The 19554-nt window shown below is 44.0% G+C and overlaps 1 protein-coding gene across 2 annotated transcripts in view; it reads right to left on the reverse strand.

The window, feature by feature from the left end:
- Positions 1-18526, reverse strand: part of KLHDC10 (kelch domain containing 10) — a 291780-nt gene extending 273254 nt beyond the window's left edge. The window contains exon 1 of one of the 2 annotated variants that reach the window (XM_078677593.1): positions 18250-18526. In XM_078677593.1, the coding sequence (XP_078533719.1) occupies positions 18250-18373 (124 nt within the window). In that variant the 5' untranslated portion in view covers positions 18374-18526. The remainder of the gene's footprint in view (positions 1-18249) is intronic. The other variant, XM_078677592.1, reaches the window with a different exon arrangement.
- Between the last annotated feature and the right edge of the window lie 1028 nt (positions 18527-19554).

The raw sequence follows: 19554 nt of genomic DNA on the forward strand, positions 1-19554 counted from the left end.
ATATCTTGCCTTGGAATATTAGTGGCCTGCAAAACAAGACTAAACGCACCATGAAACTTCAATACCTTCACAGACATGCCCCAGATATTGTCCTGCTCCAGGAAACTCATCTGCTTGGAAACCATTGGAAGGCCCTTAACAGATTTGGCTACACGCTGCGGGCTCATGCCGGATTTACCACAGGCTCCAGAGGAGTGGGGATACTTATTCAAAATTCCCTGTCGCTTATAATTGGGCAGCAATGGTTAGACCCATTGGGGCGCTACGCAGCACTGTCGACACAATGGGAGGGCCGGACGCTGAACCTTTGTCCGCTTTACATTCCCCCAAGGCTGCACAGTGTCACTCTCCTCGACATTGGTAAACTACTCTTAGATATGCCAACTGGGATACTGCTCTTAGGGGGGAGATATGAACAAGGTCATTGCCAGGGACATTGATAGGTCACAGGCCATACCATTGGGGGAGGGGGTGGGGGGGGGGGGGGAAGACGCGTCACCTCTGGGATTTTGTGCATGCTTTGGGTCTGGTGGATCTATGGATGTCACATAACCCCCACGTCTGGCAATACACACATATCCGCAGCTCACGGCTCAGGATCCAAGATCGACTATATATTCACACAGAATGTATGGGCCTCTTTCAGGGTGGGTATCATAAGGCCAGGGGGAAATCTGACCACTCTCCGGAGGGGGGGGGGGTACAACTGAGAGGTCCTGAGCAAGAGTGGACTAACCGTCCCCCTTCCCCCCCCCCCCCCCGGTTTGACACGTTTCTATTCAAGGATCAGGAATTTCAGGAGAAGTTCCGGGAGCGGGTGGACCAATATTTCGCGGAAAATGTAGGCTCCGTCAGATCTCATGGAACAGTGGGAGGCATATAAAACTTTAGCTAGGGATTTTGTACAGGCGGAGGTAGGAAAACGGCGCAAGGACAAAAATGTCCAAATTGACAGATTACAGCAGGAGCTTCATGCCTTAGAGGATGCAGGGGGGGAATCTCTAGAGCAGGAACAAGTTCGGCGGTACAGACTGCGACTCCTAGAAAAAGAACTGACAGACGTACTTGCTGACCAGGCAAGATCACGTGACCTAGCCACCCGGAGGCGAGTGTATGATTTGAGGGATAAGGCCAATAAGATGATAGCCTGGCTGGAGAAGAGGGATAGCAGGGCTCGACAAATCCAAAAAATGGTACTAGTCCTGCAGGTCTAGTACCATGGAAAATCCCCTCGACCTGACTGCAACCACTTGACCTCCGTCTCTGAAAACGGAGCAAAAGTGACAAGATAACAAGATTTAAAGGCATCTTTATTGCTCATTCCCTTTGTGAGCAATAAAAATGCCTTTAAATCGTGTTATCTTGTCACTTTTGCTCTGTTTTCAAAAACAGAGGACAAAAGTTAGTTTGACTTCCTACTCGCCCTTTCCTCAAAATAGATCGACCTCATCCATTCTCCCTCGCAAATACGAGCGGGCGAGTGGATTTGTCGAGCCCTGGATAGGGAACGTAACTGGGTACCAGGGATTAGACTGACGGACGGGACTGTGCAAGTCACGAGCAAGGGCATAGCGGAGGAGTTTGCGCTATATTATGAGGCAGTAAATCGGTCGAAAACTACCAGGAGAGAGCAGGACTGCCGGGATTTCCTGGCCCCCCTACAGTTGCCTACTTTGGATCAGGCAGATAGGGACATCTTGGAGTCTGACATTACATTTAAAGAGGTGGAAGATGCCATGGGAGATTTACAGGTAGGGAAGGCGCCAGGTCCTAATGGGTTCCCAGCTGAGGCGTTTGGGTGTGTCTCAAGTAGAATCGCACCCCACAAGTTGCGAATGTTCACCGAGGCCAAACAGGATGGGAAGCTTCCGAGGGATCTAAGATCAGCAACGATTGTAGTCATTCATAAAGCCGGGAAACAGCAGGACAAGTGCAGCTCATACAGGCCCGTATCCCTTCTTAACTACGAAACGAAGGTTCTCGGGAAGATCCTGGCACATGCCTCATAGAAGCACGCAACTGAATCTGCGACGCCTGTTTGGCGTGCTGCAGGCTGTGTCTACACGGCCCGATATACCGGCGGCCCTACTATCCCTCGATGCCCACATGGCTTTCGATAGCATGGAGTGGCAGTACATGTATGCGGTATTGGAGAAACTGGGCTTTGGAGACAACTTTCGTTCCTGGGTGAGGCTGTTGTATACCAAGCCACTTGCGAGGGTCCGAGTCAATGGCGCACTGTCTAGGGAATTCCAGTTAGGCCGGGGCACAAGGCAGGGCTGTCCACTTTCTCCGACCCTATTCGCTTTAGCGCTAGAACCGCTGGCACACTGGATACGGTGGACACCAGGGTATGGGGTATAGACCTGGGAGGAGCGCATATCGTTATATGCGGATGACATTTTACTATACGTGCAGCGACCGGCCGCCTCCATCCAGAGGCGGATGGCAATCCTAAGCGCGTTCGGTGAATGCTCCGGGTATAGCATTAACTGGGACAAATCCCTGGGTCATGTACTGGCGGGGCCACAGCCGCAGTTAACTGAAGACTGTAGGGGCCTGGTCTGGAAGGAGATATTCCGATATCTGGGAATATGGGTCACAAGGTCAGACATAGAATTCCTACGCCTGAACGTGTCGGCGCAACTAGAGCAGCTACACGGGGATGTGGAGCATTGAAAGACCCTTCCGCTCTCCATGATGGGGCGTGAAGTTTTATTTAAAATGATGGCCCTTCCCCGGCTGATATATGTTCTGCAAAGCACGCCCTTTCCGGTCCCGGAACATGTTTTTAGAACGATCGAATCTGAGCAGCGCTCCTTACTATGGAGTGGGGGGGGGGGGGGGTCGCCCGAGAATAGCTCTTAAGAAGCTACAGCGGGGCCCTATGAGGGTGGGCTTGCCGTCCCGGATATCCGCCTCTATTACTGGGCGACGCAACAGATCAATATCAATTGGTGGGTGTTTGCCCCGCTGGAAGAGCCAGCATATAGGGTGGACCGTATGGTACTCAGTAGTGGTACTTACTTAGCGGCTCTATATACTAAGGGCAGGCGCGGTCGGCCCTTGCCACCCCAAACAGCAGTGGTGGTAGAGGTGAGGAAGCGGGCGACGAAACTACTGAGATGGGAGGCGAAACTCACGGCACAAACCCCATTGTGGGCTGGGAATTTCCTCCCGGAGGTTGCGAAATTACAGGGCCTTCGTCAATGGAGCCTAATTGGTATTGATGTGCTGGGGGATATCTGGAAAAAGGGGGGGGGTTTGGTGGCCTTTGCGACCCTGCAGACAGAATTTCAAATGGGGAGTGGAGAGTTTTTGCATTACCAGCAGCTTAGGCATGCTCTACATGAGCACATGAGACGGGGGAACAACTACCTGAGTATGCCCCGCTAGAAGATAAATTTATCAATCATGGAGTTCATCAGTAGCCTATCTCCCTCACGTATAAAAAGCTCATAAATAACCTTCCGGACCCACTGGGACCTCTGCGAGAAAAGTGGGATTCAGACATTGGGCTGCTAGAGGACGACGACTGGGGTGAAGCCTTACAGTGTCCCAGGGAGGTGGAGATACGCGCCAGGTTTAGACTAGTTCAGTTGCGCATCCTACACCGGTCATACACCCCACGCCCGATACAATACAGGATAGGATATGTGGATTCCCGGTTCTGCATAAGGGGCTGTGGAGAAGAGGGCACCTTCTTCCACATTTTGTGGGATTGCACCAAAGTCCGGGCATACTGGTCCAGACTGGCAGGCATCATGTCGGAAGTGGTGGGCGCAGAGGTCTCGCTGGAAACTAGATGGCATATCCTGGGTGTGACGAGCGACATCACTAGGCCGAAATGGGACAAGGTATGGCTGCCTCTGGCAAGTATGGTGGCCAAGAGAAATATAGCTAGATTATGGGGAAGTGATCTATTGCCGACGGTGGAGGAATGGGAGCGGGACCTGGACTGGTGCCAACGAGCTGAGAAAGTTATATATAAAAGCTGAGGGTGCCCCAAGAAGAGGGAGAAAGTGTGGGCGGCATGGAGGCAATACAGGGGGACTTGATGGATACCTAGTCTGTCTACACCTGCTTAATGAGAACGTATGCTAACGGGTCTGTCCTTATTGTATGCTCTGTTAATGATGATGTTACGAGTTACCCTGCCCCCTCTAAGCAAATCAGACTGCTGCTGTTAATCACGATGGACACACTATGGATTCGGAGGGATGGGGAGGGTGAGAACTGTGGAGATTGGCTTGTAAGAGGGCTGTTTTATTCCTGTGGTATCAGGGGCGCCTTTGCTATGGCATTGATGCGATTTTATGATGGACTCTGTTTGCATTAGCCAATGAACTTCCGATGCGGACTGATGTGCTATTTTATGGAGCTGGTTAATAAAGAGAATTTAAAAAATAATAATGCGACACCCAATTCTTCAGATTCGGGCATAATAAATAGTGTTACTTCCAATAATTCACATTCTACTAGCGCCTCAAAGGCTATGTGTAATTCTAGCTTAAAAAGTCAGATTAATTCCAAAAGTTTTTATTGCTGTAGGTGTGGCAACCCAGGTCACATTGCTTCTTTTCCAAGATGTCCTGCCATTGGGAACGAGTGTAGTAAATGTGGATGTGTAGGACATTTTTCTAAGATGTGCAAGGACACTTATACTAAAAGGAATTTTTCTCCTGTGTCATCATCCAATTACTCAAAAGGTAACATTTCTACTACCTCTCATAACCTTCTCATGAGGATATCCATTCCAAATTAGAGTCAGGTATTGTAGTTTCCATTCACAACTCTTTTGATATGACACTAGCTGACAATTTTGGTCCACCAAAGTGTATGGTTTGTATTTTAGGAAAGAATCTTGAACTGATGGCAGACTCTGGATCACCGTGGACTATAAATCACAAGACAATATGGTTCGGAAATGTTTGGAAGTTTAATTGATACTACGAGTTTATGCAAACCGGACACAGTTGCACAGAACTTTGATGGCTTTTACATTGATTTCATAGGTTTTAAAGAAGTTCTGATTGAGTTCATAGGTACTAATGCTTTGATCAAACTCTATGTAGCATTCAATGGAGTAAATGTGCTAGGATGGCAGGATCAAGCAAAACTTGGTATCAAGTTAAATCCCAGAGATAAAGAACCTGTCTCTGACATTGCCATTACATGTGTGGCTCAATGGTTAGAGCGGCAGACCATGATGCAGAGGTCTAGCCAGGGACCAGGGTTCAATTCCCCACCTCGGCAGGTCTTGGGCTCAAAATTCCACGGACCTGATAATTCTCGCCTCGGTGCCTATTCCAATCATGGAGTCCCACTCTGCAACTCTGGGCAATAGCTTGCTTAATCTCCACAACGGCCCCCACAACGCTAAGGATGCCTGGCCTCCACCTTGTGAGGGTGCCCAGGAGTGGACACCGCACAGGGAAAGCCAGGATGGATTCCACAGCGGTATTCGTACAAGCGCCTTGAGACCCTTGCGGGTGAGTAGTGCGCTATACAAATATCAATTTTACATGTTGTAAAGAAATGGATGTAAAAGATAATATTTCCTCTTGTAACAATATGATGAAATCTGTGCACACAGAAGAAGCAGCTAAAAATTTTACTATTACTGATGACGATGTGGAGAAATTTACCTTACCGTTTCTTCATGTGTTCACTGAAAAACTAGGTAAACTCAAGGGTTTCAGCCACAGGATAAAAGTCAGAGAAAACTCAGTTCCGGTCAAACAAAAACTTAGAGGAGTGCCAATCAGCATTAGAGCAGAACATAGATCAATGTTAGATGAGATGGTCAAAGGAGGTATTATCGAAGAGATTGAATCTTCAGAATGGTTTTCGCCCATTGTTTTCGCACAAAAACCTGATAAAAGTATTAGGCTATGTGTAGACATGAGAGCGTTGAATGCAAATTTAATTACGGACTGTCATCCTCTGCCGAATATTAACGAGATGGTGTGTATGTTAGAAGGTGCGTGCATATTTTCTACTCTTGATCTCCGCTCTGCATACCACCAAATTGAGTTAAAAGAAGATTCTAAACATTTCACAGCCTTTATTATTCCCCATGGCCTATTCCAGTTCAAAAGGATGCCTTTTTGGATTAGCATCGGCGGCCTCTGTTTTTCAGAGAGCTATGTACCACATCTCTAAAGATGTCAGTATGTTCGTCAAATGCTTCCAGGATGACATTCTTATTTTTTCTAAAAAATGAGAACGACCAGTGAGAGTGGGTTAACGCTTAAATCTAAGAAATACAAGTTCTTCCGCAAGTCAGTAGAATATTTAGGCCACACTCTTTCTGGTGAAGGTGTAGTGTCTAAGAAGTCTTTAGTTGAAGCCATTGTGAAAGCACCTTCACCAGACAACATAGAGAAACTTCTCTCTTTCGCTGGATTATGCGAATATTATAGCAAGTTCATTCAGAATGTTGCCACCAAAATGGAGCCTCTCAGGGAACGAACTAGCAAATCTTCTGATTTTGTATGGTCTGACAGACATGAAGCAGCTTTTCAACTGATTAAAAATGAGATTGTAAATGCTCCCACCTTAAAATCTTTTTCTCTTAACAAAAAGTGCATAATTACTGTTGATGCCAGCTGTTGTGGGCTAGGAGGTGTTTTGAGTCAATGCTCAGGCAGAGAAGAATGGTGTGTTGCTTTCACCTCCAGGACCTGGTCTGCTACGGAAAGAAAATATGCTGTCATTGAGGGAGAGTTATTGGCGTGAATCTGGGCGGTAGATCATTTTCGCAACTATGTATGGGGGAATAAAATGGCAACAAGAACTGCTTGTTGCCATTTTATCTCCTGGTGGTGGATGGAATTCTACTGCTCGTAGTGCCCGCCTCACTTCCAAACTACAAGAATAGGATTTCGAAGTAATGTATGTTCCTGGGAAGAGTAATGTTACTGCGGATTTCCTTTCTAGATTACCTTGTTCTGATGGGAGTTCGAGTTTAGAAGAACAAGATGTAGACATGGTGACTACAGTTAAAGACTTTGTTTCAGATGAGTTTATTGGGTTGTCTGAATCTGAATGGATGTCTGAAATGGAGAAGGATACGGTCTCTCAATTTATATTTGATTGTTAAGAAAAATGTTGGCCCAAGGATAAAAGTACCACAGCAGACTTTGCTCCTTTCTGTCAAGTATCAACAGAAATTGAAGCAATTGGTAGTCTACTTTTTAAAGGGAAAAAGAGGATTCCTCCTGTCTCCTTACAAGGGAAAATGTTGGCTCTTGCACACTAAGGACATTTAGGTATGTCCTCTATGAAACGTCTCATCAGGGCGAATTTTTGGTGGCCTGAGCTTGACAAAGTAGTTGATAGAACTGTTAGGGAGTGTCCTTAATGTATAAGCAGTGATAAGATGCTTAGAGTTTCTTCTGCTCTCCCTAAACCTGTTACCTGGCCTGAGTTTCCATGGCAGAAAGTGGCATTCAATATTTCTGGTCCATTTAATCATCTTCCCTACAATGCTTGTTTTGCCTTAGTGATGATAGATTACCACTCAAAATGGCCAGAAGTAAAGTTTGTCGCGAATGCTACCACCCAAGTCATCATTTCATTCTTTAAAGAGGTTTTTGCACAAGAGGGTTCTCCTAAAATACTAGTTACAGACAATGGAGTTCAGCTCATTTCACAAGAAATGAAGAATTTTCTTTGTAAGTGTGGTATTAAGCATCTGACTACTTCTCGTAATGAAACAAGAGAAAATGGTCAAGTTAAATGATTTAATCGTGTTCTTAAAGGGTATTGAATTTGCTTGTAGGTCAGGTGACTCTTGGAGAGATGTTGTGAGAAAAAGGTTGTGGATGTACCATGTTACACCTCATTCAGTTTTCTGAAGTCCCTTCAAACTTCTCAAAGGGAGGGATCCCATAACAGACATATGTCCTTGGTGGGTCAAAAAAATTAACAAAGATGTTGATCATATTGACGTTGGTCAAGTTGCTATACGTGTGGAGATTAAACAGGACAAGATGAATGCGTTATTTGATTATAACATGAATGTGAAAGTTCCTAATTTCGAGTTGGGAGAGTGTATTAAGAATCAAAAAAATCTGGTTTTCCATGCAAAGGTACTCTCAAATTTAGTAACCCTATTAAAATTGTCAAAGTGTGTAAAAATTCAGTTATTACTCCAGGTGGAAGAGTTAGGAACATGAGAAGAGTTGCCAGGTGTAAATTTCTAAAGTCATGCAAGAATCATCATGGAGATGTTCAGCAGAGTTTACATTCTTCTCAGTCTATAGCTTCCAGAGTTAAAAGTAACTACAACCAATTGTATTACCTGCCAGATTTTTGTCAATCTTTTCTGTATTTTCCTTTTATTCTCTTTAATTCTTCTGTTTCTGTAGGGATAAGATGAGTTACATTCTTGGTTTTACTTTATTATTTATTTCACTGGAACCATAACCAAGTACCTGCGTGTACTTCTTGTGTTCCATGTTCTTGATGTGGCAGTTTTTACCTCGTCATCCAACTTAGCGGTTGCGCTGTGCAACTGCTGGAATAAAACTTTATTTCTTACCTGATTCCTGGATATTTTACTTTACACCATAGTAGGTAAAGAAGCCCAACCGCCCTTGGCCCCCTCAAAACTTTGCAGTTGGACCCTTGCTGGAGCAAGGATTTGCTTGCAAGCAACTTGCTGGAAGAATCCGCTCATAAAATCATAATAAAGTACTAATAAATGTTTGTGATACTAATTTACACAAAATCCGTACACAATGTAGAAGGGGAAGATTGCCTATGTGTCTACTAACAAGTAAACTGAACGAGACTAAAATGGCCGCTAAAAAAACGCGGGAATTGAATTGCGCATGCGCCAGTTGCATGATGTCATAACGCTTGGAGGAAAAGCTTTGCTTCTGCACACTAATACCGAAAATGGCCGCTTCAGAACTCGCATGCTAAGCATCTGCTCTGCTTGAAACTAAAATGTATTTTATACCAAGTACTAATGCATAAAGAATTATTTTTATTAAATGGGATTAGAGTAGAAATAAGTGTTATACAATGAAACCATTTTTTTTTTTTAACTAGCGTCTTGTCTTTTTGATTTCTCTGTTAGTTCATAAATGGGCCAAAAGATGAGAAACGAGGCTAATAACCACGTGGGTAGTGCGCGCAGGTGCATTAGAAACAACCCCGGAGTTGTGATCTCAAGTCTTGGAACTCGATCAAGGACGATCTTTGCTCATAGTCTGAAAGATGACGGAACATCCTGAAGACTCAATGAACAAATGTATAAATGTTATACAATGTTAAAAAGTAATATGAAAACGGGTGGGAATAAAGCTTGGGTGAAACTAATTAATGGGCGGGAACATATGACAATGCTCTTAAGAAAAAGTAATACATTTAGTATGGTGTGATGATCATCCCCTTGGCTTGTCCAATCAGAATTCACAATTTACACAAGTTTGAAACATTTAGGGGTGGACCATGCCACCAAAAAGGTATAATTGGGATAGTACGTTAAATGAAGTAGCCAGATTGCTGCCAGAATGCTGAGAGATAGAGATGGAGTCCGAATGCTGACAAATTACCTGAAAGCAGACTTAGAATTTTCTACAAATAAAATTAGGAACGTGATTTTCTGAAGAAAAATCGAGGAGGCGAGGGAACTAGGAAGGAGTTTTGCGGAAGAAATCGAGGAGGGAATCTAGCATCAGAGAGGGGTTTGACGTTGGCATTAAATCCAAAAGAGGTGACCTGTCCTGTCCTAATCCGGTCCTGAACCCGTTACCTGTTATTTTTTGAGGGGCTCAAACTCTTGGCCAGAAGGTTCTGATCTTGCACCATCCTAGGTAAATATAATCTGTATTTTGTCTATGAGCCTTTCTCTCCTGAGGTATAAATGTATAGTCTAATTAAGGTACCTGAATCTTACCTCTTCAGGATGATGGAGTTAACACTGTAATCTGTATTTGATTCAATAAGATATTTCAGATAAAACTTTAAATTGAAACGGAGTCTGTGGTCATTTAATGAATAAACCAGGTGAATAATTTCTGTAATTAATTACCTATATCTAATCAACTAAAATAGATCCATGTGTAAGGAAGGGCTTAGTAATTAAATAGGTTAAATTCGTTAGGCAAATCGGACATTTACAAAAGCCCTAAATTGATCTCCAGCGCGGTTTCATCGACAGGATTTTGTAATTGAGAGTGGCTTATGGGCCAGAGTGTGTGTATTTTAGAGACACTTGTCCGCAGGTTGGTGTCCCGCTGGATCACCCTGTAACTCCTGCTTGCCCAGTGGTCCACTGAAAGGGGTTGAGACAGGGCGATCTTGAACTCTCTAAAAGCAGTTATTATGGGAACCTTTATCAAAGAGGGCACCCGGCTTATGCATATGCACAAGCTGACCAGGGCCCATTTACCTGCAGACTAAATAAAACTCTTAACAGCAACATAAAAGGATATCTCTAATAAGATCTGGAGAAACGTCATGGCGCTCAGAGGCCAACTTCGCACTTTAGAATTAGACAGAGCCAACTATATACTTACTAGAATGTGGGTGTGTTTCGACGAAGGAGGACAGAAACCAAGTACCATATTAGCACATACATTCAGAAGATACCAGGCATTCTGACACATCGGTAAGGTTAGACAGGACATTGGCACTCCACACACAGCACTAGAGAACAAACTCCAGGCCGTTTATCAAGCTTTAAATACAGCAAAGTCCTCCGGAAGTGTGGCCCACATATCTAGACTCTATTGCACTCCCTAAACTCTAACCTAGAACATCTACTATGTTACATGAACTCATTACTGCTGTGGAGATACTGGGGCCAATTAGACATCTCAACCCCTCTAAAGCACCATTTGCTCTACCCAAATTAATCCTTTTATGGAAGGGATAACAGGTCAAATCTAGGTTTCAGCTATTTTGGAAGCAACAATACTAAAACACTACCAGGTCTAGATGGGTTTACCACACTTTAGTTTTACGTTTTTTTAAAATAAGTGGTTTGCTCCCCAGCTCCTTCCCATCTTAAACGCCGTTTTAATGATCTGAACACAAGCAAGGGTGCCTCCCTGCACCCAACAAAAGCCTGTATCACATAGCCAAACTGGGAAAAGACCTGGCACTTTGTCCTCCTACAGACTAATCTCTTTACTCAACCTGGATCGCAAGATCTTAGCTGAATTCATATCAATCTGTTAGATAATTTGATGCCTGGCCTAACCCACCCCGATCAAAGAAGTTTTATCTTCAATTGAGTAACAAACCCTTTCCATTTCTTTAGTTACTTGGGCCACACTTGCAATCTGGGACTCCATCGGACCCCCCCCCCCCGGGGGGGGGGGGCTAGTTACATTTCCCGGGTTAACTGATTTTTCACTGGGATCCTCTTCATTCCACAACAGGCAAAAGCCTCCTCTACACCCATGCAGATAAAACAAAATTGAACCCTTACTAGGGTTTAACTGGGGCCAAGTGTGAATTGTGGTCTGTACATCAATGTTGCCAGTGCCCCCTTTTTGGAAAATTATATTTAGCAAACATCATTAATTAAAAACGTAAGACTAGAATTCAAAAACTGCTTGAAATTGTATTTTCTTTAATAAAAGACCTCAATTTAGAGCCACAGAAATGTTTAAGTTGAATTGTCTCGTTGTATTCCTTTTTTCCTCACAGAGGGTCAACCCTCATCCCCCTCAAACTGAATCTTTAAGGAACTTCAAACCCCACAAATGCATTGTTCAAAACTATTTTCCCCATCTCTAGTCTTATACACTGCCTCGGAGATAAGCCTAGCTGCTCATGCTACGTTACCACAGGGTTGAGCAGGGGTTATCAAAGGGTGTAGCCCCCTTACTCGGACTAAGGAAGAAGGATCCTCACTTGGACAGTGGCCAGCCATTGCCAACTAGAGACCCCCCATTTCTAACAAACAACCATTCCGATTTGGAGAGGAGTAAACTTATCAATGCTAGACTAATGTTCTGATTTGTTTCCTTTGCCTCAAACTGTAAAGCGCTCTGATATCCTTCGGGAACAAGTTCGCGCTATATAAAACTTTATAAATAAATAAATAATTAGCTCACTGTATTATGCAGCCACATGCCAAAGCTCATCACCCACTACCTCTTGCACAAAATAAGTTCAACTGCCTTATACATTCACCACAGCCAACAACTGGCGACAAAGATAAGTAAAATACATACCAATCAAGTTCATCTACTCATAGAGCGGGAATAGAGGGATGATAACTCAAGTTGCACTTAACATTCTTCGAGAGGTTCAGTGCCAGCTACTCAGGGTGCTTGGCAAATTGGGCATAGCTCTCCTTTACACAGACACCCCTGCATGTGTTCTCTCAGAACTCTGTGACTTATGTGATGAAAAGTGAGGCAGGACAAGCATTTGTCACAGTTCTGGTTGCAGTCCTGCTACAGGCCCAAAGGCAAGGCAACAGCAATGACAGAATGTGGACCATGCAAATATCCTCTACATGATGTGAACTAACAGAAAGGAGCACTGGGCTTAACAAGATATTGGCTACAATTACTAACAGAAGCATGTTAACTGAAGTATAACCAGATAGTGGTCTCATTTTTTTGTCTTAATTATTGCAAAATCCCAATGAGCAGACTGAAAATGTACCTTTGGTCAACAGTAAGGCAGAAGTGCCTTTCTGGGAAGGATCAGGAATATTTCCCAATTCATGTTCAAAAGCTCACTTTTCATAGATATATTACTAAAGCATGATGTGGTAGTGCAATGTCCTTTACAGATAGCAAATTTTCTATTGAAATGGCCACAAACCTTTCCCACTAACATGTAGATTACTGTTAAAACTATATAGCACATAAACAATGGTTGGAAATTGGATCCCAGCAAAAAATATTTAAAATGTGAACATCAAGTAAAGTTTTCTGATTGGTTTTGATCCTATAAAAATCTTTTTTTTCCCCAAAGAAAAACAAACATGTGTCTTCATAGTTAGAAAATTATATTTGAAATGTTTGAACAGTTCATTTATTAGCTATTACAGTGTTGTTAGAAAAAAAAGCCTGAAATCTTACAGCCTTTCATTTCAGATGCTTTGCACAGCGAGATTGTGTCACAGTTCACTTTACAAAATCCTTTAACTTCAGTCACAGAGAGAAAAGCACATGTAAGAAGACATACTGACTTCTGACCTCCGTCTCTGAAACCCAAGCAAATGTGACAAGATAACAAGATTTAAAAGGGCAGCTTTATTGCTCGTTCACTTTGTGAGCAAGCACGACAAACTCTTAGCAGCTTGCCATAACGGACAAGTGGGCCCTAAAATAGCTCGTTCTGATTAAATCTGGCTTGCCATAGCTAGTGGATTTTTCTAGCCCAGAGTGCTCTCCCTCTCATAATGCTGAAGGAACTGTATTCAGTCAAAGTTGGTGTGACTCCGTAGAAGCCCAAACTATGCTACTTAACTCCTTATCTTGACCTGCATTGATGGCAGCTTGCACACTACCCATTATCACCCTATTAAAGAGTTCTACAGTAGAATTTCCTGAAGGATGATAAACTGGAGCAGATTTCCCCTGGTTACCGTTCCGAAATAAGATTCCACGCATTTCTCAGCAATAAATTGCAGTCCATGGTCACTTGGAATTCCTAAGTCCATTTTCTCTCTTAAAAATGTATTTTCTAGGAAAGAAACTACAGCATTAGCATCCACCACATCACAACCTTCAAACTCTGGCTACTGTCAATAATGGTCAATGACAACGAGCACGTGTTTAGGTACCCAGCATACATCCAAAATGGGTCCTAGAATGTCTTCCCATGGATTCTCTGGACATTTCCTATTTCCAAGGGATGGTCGAAAAACAGATTCTGCCTTGTTTGTGAGAAGTAAGTTTGGTGCTGGCTCAATTATCTGAGTCAACGTCAATGCCTGGCCACCAATACAACGTATTCACCCTTCTCTTTAGTTTAACTATTCCTAGATCCCCCCTCATGACTTCTTCCTAACATTTTTGCCTTAACCCTTAGGAGGTACAACTCTGTCCCCTCTAAGAGTGTAACCTAAATCACTAAGAGATAACTCATCCTTAAACTGCCATAATTTCTTACAAGCTACATGTAATGCAATCTTATCTGTCCAACCTTTTGTAATGAATGTATTCACCATTCTCAAAACCTTATCCTTCTCTTAAAATCCTTTCACACCCAGAGGTATGCTCCAGACTTTATGGCATACGGGGGCAGTACCCTCCTTTAGTATTATTTTAGGAACAAAACTACTCAATTTCCCAACCTTGCCTGAAAACACGCCGGAAAACAATTTCAGCATTTTTTCCATAGAAATTACTGGCTCTCCAAAGCAACAAAACCTGGTCACTGATGATGGGGGCGAAGGCTAAAAGCTCTCTGATCCATCCACTCAAGTACGAAAGGGCCCCTTTTCGCTACATATAGCTTGCCTTGTGATTTCCTTCCCCTAAATTTGAATCAGACATATCTATAACCAACCAAGGGGAAGGGGGTGGGGAGAGATGGAGGATCTTTTCACCCATGTAAGTAGAATTCAGTTGGTCACTCAAAACACTTGCAAACTTATCCTGCCACATGGAATGTTGTACAATAGTGTACAGTGACCCAGAATCCACCCGACCAACGGTCTTTTTGCAAGAGGGTTTCTTTTTAGCTACTTCATTGACATCCAGAACCGCGTTCTCAATGCTTAGGATGCCCTCATCACACAACCACTCACTCACTACATCTTGATTATTATTGATTTCACTTTCACATTTTACCAAATCCTTGCCCTTCTTGCAAACTGTGGCAAAATGACTAGTGATCCCACAATACGAACACTCTGACCTTGTGGCAGGACAAACTTTATCTCTGGCTACATGCCCTATCTTCCCACACTTTTAACACACTGGCAGTTTGTCGTGCTTGTCAAATTTCACTTTATCCTTCTGTTGTCACACAGGGCTTTTCCCGCTCTACTTCCCATTCTTCCTCTTATCCTCTCTAGCATTGGTTACTTTGCACACAGATTCAGCCTCCACCCCGCTCTTCAATGCAGCTTTAGCACATTGTTTCGACATATTAGCTTTTTTTTTTACGATAGCAATAATCTCATTAAGCAGCGCACCCCCACAATTTTTCCTGGATACCAGAGTAGTTTGAATGCACAACAATTTTGTACCACATCAGTTAGTAATACAAAGATCTGAATTTTCAAGTTATTGCAATTTTTTTTTGTGCAGTCACATAATCTTCTACTGTTTCAGTTATTGACGGTTTCCTTTGGAAAAAATTATATTGGTCTATGGCTGCACATACCGTCGGTTGGTAGTAAATGTCTAAGTCTTATAGCGCCTTTTTAAATACATCCGCGCCCACATCAGCCCTTGTTTTAATTTCCATCTGACTGTATTCTTGTAAGCACTCAGGACCCAAGCTATGTAATATCTTTTTCTTCCTAGTGGAGGTAAAGTCTTCACCATTCTCTTCCTCAATAGTAGATATGTAATAAATAAAATAGTCTTTCCAATTCCACTTTCCTTTTATTCTGGGGTTTCACAGGGCAAGAAAGAAAAGGTAAGGGTGGAGTAAAGTCGAAGTTCTGCATACTCATCTCCTATACGAATATCTATTAACCAATTGCTAATCAATACTCTAAAACCGGATTCAGCCACACACACACACACACACACACACCTATCTGCAGTTGGTATGCTCAATAGAAGGCGTGCATATGACTAACCAGTACAATTTTAATTATTACTACTCAAGTCATAGGATGTGTGCCCCTTCCTCAGGTGTACGGATCACCGTAGATTCATGCACACGCTTTCTTCACAGTATCTTCTATAAGAACTGTATATGCTTCACTTGAACTAACTACAATCACAGTGCCTTACACCAAGCATGATGAGGTGTGCATGTCACCACACACAATGCTCAAGTATCTACTGGAGGACGCGTAGGTGTCATTGCAAAAGTGCACGATAAACAACTACCTGCTTGAGCACTTCCCGCGATACAGCAAGCACTTGTCTGATCAAAGGAGGTTCCACATGATATTGATCCCAACCAGGTGTCTCAATAATTATAAAAGCAGCTCAATTATTGCTCCCTTCAATTGTTATTGCTTCCCACATTGCGCCTTTCAAGTGCACCTTCAATTAAATGGTCCGATATTACCTCCCATGGTGTGCGTGTCACTGTAGATGCGCACAGTGCACTTACGATACGTGATACTTGCTACTGTGCTTTTACTTCTAGTAGTGAGGCAATATTTAATTGGTGAGCGCATCACCGACAAGCACACCCAGGAACTACTACAACATTGCCAAAATGGCATCGCCCATGGACTTAGCAGTATCCCAGGTTTGACTAAAATGGCCCCCCACCCCCGGACATCGGCATCACAGCACACTCGTGCATTTATCAATATTAACTGCAAGTCTCACGCATGCGCTTCCTCATCACGGGGACTGGGTGTGCGAGTGATGGCAAGCGAGCCCTGCCAGTAGGGAGGCTCACACAATCTCACCACTCCGGTTTCCCCAAAAACGTTGGTATGTTCGCCTCCTTGTCTTGCAGTGCACGCTGCCTCGTTTCGTGGTGCACTAGGGGCTGGCGCCAGACATTTATAACACAAGAAGGGTACAAAGTTCCCCGGTGGAAGTGTGGAGAGGGAAGCAGTGTGAGGCGAGAGTGGAAGCAAAGGGAAGAGAAAAAAAGGGAGGGAAAATTCCCTTTTTGGAACTAAAACCCTCACGCACCCAGCAAGCTAGGTGTCATGCTTCATCATATGGGTTCTGCTCCTCCTCAGACTGGCGCTGCAATGTCCGACAGATACCCGCGAAGGGGCTCTTTACCAGAGATCTTTTGTTCCTGCCATATTTTGCATGTGTGTAAGAGGGTAAAATTTATCGCAAGTGATTGTGTTGAGGTGAGTGCGAGTTGAAAGATTAGTCGATCCACTGTGAATTTTATTAATGTGGTTGGCTATCTTGGTTAAAAAATGTGGGAGGGGAGATATGCACTGGTACAATGATACAGTGAAATATCTGCGACCCTTTGATCAGGTCAACATGTTTCTTGCATTCTAAGCAATTCGTCAGGACCTTAAGTGAAACTGTGCTACACACAGTGAAAAGCAATATACAACCTTATGTCTTGTGGTCAGTATATGTGCAGGCCAATTGGTCCCGCCGTAAGTGTTGCGACCCTAAGAAATTCCCTGGGGTGCCCCAGTAGTCAGCTTCCGTGGAACCGGCACCTTTGGAATAGGTACTTGTATTGTGCGCGGTCACCGCCGTCAACACCTACCCCACAGCGTCGGGTCAGGACTGGAAGCGACTGGCACCAGACATTGCCTGAAGCTCTGAACTCCTTATCAGGTCACTACTGCACTCTCACACAACCTTCACCTGCTCACCACCTAGTTCGCCTCATGATGACGCCTGGAACCTCTGTCCTAGTTCATGTTCGGGGCAATCCCATCCTCGTCGCCAAATTTGTAGAGTAGAGACACATTACTTCTTGGTAGGAAAGCAATTTATTGGAGTGCAAGTGTGTGGCATCCAGTAAACACTCCAAATGCCACCTCAACCACTACATTCCAGAACACCAATGGTCTCCTGGTTACCTAGTCACAGGTTACCTATATACCACAAACAGCCCTAAATAACACACCAAGTAAGTACCACCAACCCAACAAACATCACATGCCACCGATGTTGCCATTGTACAGGCCGCATATATTGAAACCTTCTCTATTTAGGCCCTTAACCCTCATCTGCCATTACACCGTCTCCTAATCTGACCTCTTCACGCGAGGCGCTGCCTCACCAACACCTGAGAGCCACAGGTGCAGACTCATTAATAAACACATAGATTCTTGCATCCCTTCGGCCTGACTCATCGGCAGTGTTCTGCGTGGCATATGACAACCCTCTCTCTCTCAACACCCGTGATCTTCCTTCAACTGACTCCTACCGCTGGATGCTGCCCACTTTAAAGGGAGGGGGGGCACTTGACAGCAGTGCGAACCCTTCTCACACCTGTAAGTTGTCCGATCCCACCCAAGTGCCTCAGGACTCGAAGTGCAGTATCCTGAAGCGTCTAGTGTACGTATAAGTGTGTAGAGCATCCACCTCTCAGGCTTACTGGTCACCTGTCAACCTCAACTACTTGACCGTAACCCACCACTCCTTCCCTTCTCGACCCAGGGAATTTCTCATCAACGCTAACCCTTACCTGGCGGACCAAGATGCGGCCTCCCACATAGCCTGACGAAACGCACCAGCTGGCCAATGCCCTCTCCGCCAGGGTCCATAGCTCGCCTCCTCGCGAACCTCACCCGCCCGGACCGCCCGTTCATCCCCGGTGCTGCTGCTTTAACACGCCCCTTTTACTGAGCAGAGCCGGGTAGGCTGGGACGAAGAGTTCCAGCCTTGCCAATCATTGTCCGCCTTACTTAGCCTTGCCAAATAGAAGGAAGCGTTTTTTCAAAGCAACCTGGGAACGTCAGGGTAACCAGTACAAAATAATCGATTCCAGATATCGCGGTACCTCTAGCAGCCGCAGTTTTCAGACAGAGCGAATGGATGTAACCACAGAGTTCCTGGCATCGAAAAAGAGCAACGACAACCGTGTCGATGTCGGCCATCTTGTAAAGGTAGCTTCTGAAGGGCTATCAAGGGCAACCCACCTTGAATAACACATGTAGCACATTTAAGTGAAAAGATGTGTTTTTATTTTATATATCTTTATTTTCTTTTTTCCAAAACTGCAGTTGTGAACAAGCGTATTACTCCCAGATAAATAAGAAGTAAAAAACAATTCGGCATTGTAAAACGATGAAGATTTATTTACGGAGAAAAGGAAAGGAAAAAAGAAAAAAAAATGACCTTACCACCCTGGTATTAACGACGCATATATAGTCAATAGGGGTATACATAGGCATGTGTTTATTGTGAGGGAAGTCACTGCGCTTGCATTTATAAAACAAGCATTTGCAATGCAACAGGTCTCGCATTAGCAAGATTATGCCTTTTATTGTTGCAGGTTTTTTAAAAACATAAATAAAAGGCATTGTCATTTACAAAGCCAGTAACTAAAAATCTCGCAAATGCGAGACCTATTGCATTGCAAATGCTTGTTTGCCTATACGATTTTGGGTGATCTTTGAGTGTAGTGACAAAACATGGAATAATTACAGGAACATGAAGATTAAACAAAATACTTTATTCCTATTATAAGAGCTTGTGGGGAGGGAGAGGTGACTACGCAGAGTCACTGGGAAACAACCGGTAGCATGGGTGTGACGTCATATAAGTACATGCTGAACATTCCATGGCTGGAGTGTGCCTGGTAACCAATGGGAAGGGGACAGAACAATAACGACTAGACCTACAACATCTCCCTTTGTTGGAAACAGTTTACGATAATTCGTATTCTCTAAGCGCATTGGGCAACTTGGATATCCTGCCATACCTGGTGCAGGTGCCCTCCCAACCACCCTGCACATACGTAGAATTCAAAGACTCAGGAGCAACAGAG

The sequence above is a fragment of the Lissotriton helveticus genome, chromosome 1_1 (genome assembly GCF_964261635.1).
Source record: "Lissotriton helveticus chromosome 1_1, aLisHel1.1, whole genome shotgun sequence".
NCBI lineage: Eukaryota > Metazoa > Chordata > Amphibia > Caudata > Salamandridae > Lissotriton > Lissotriton helveticus.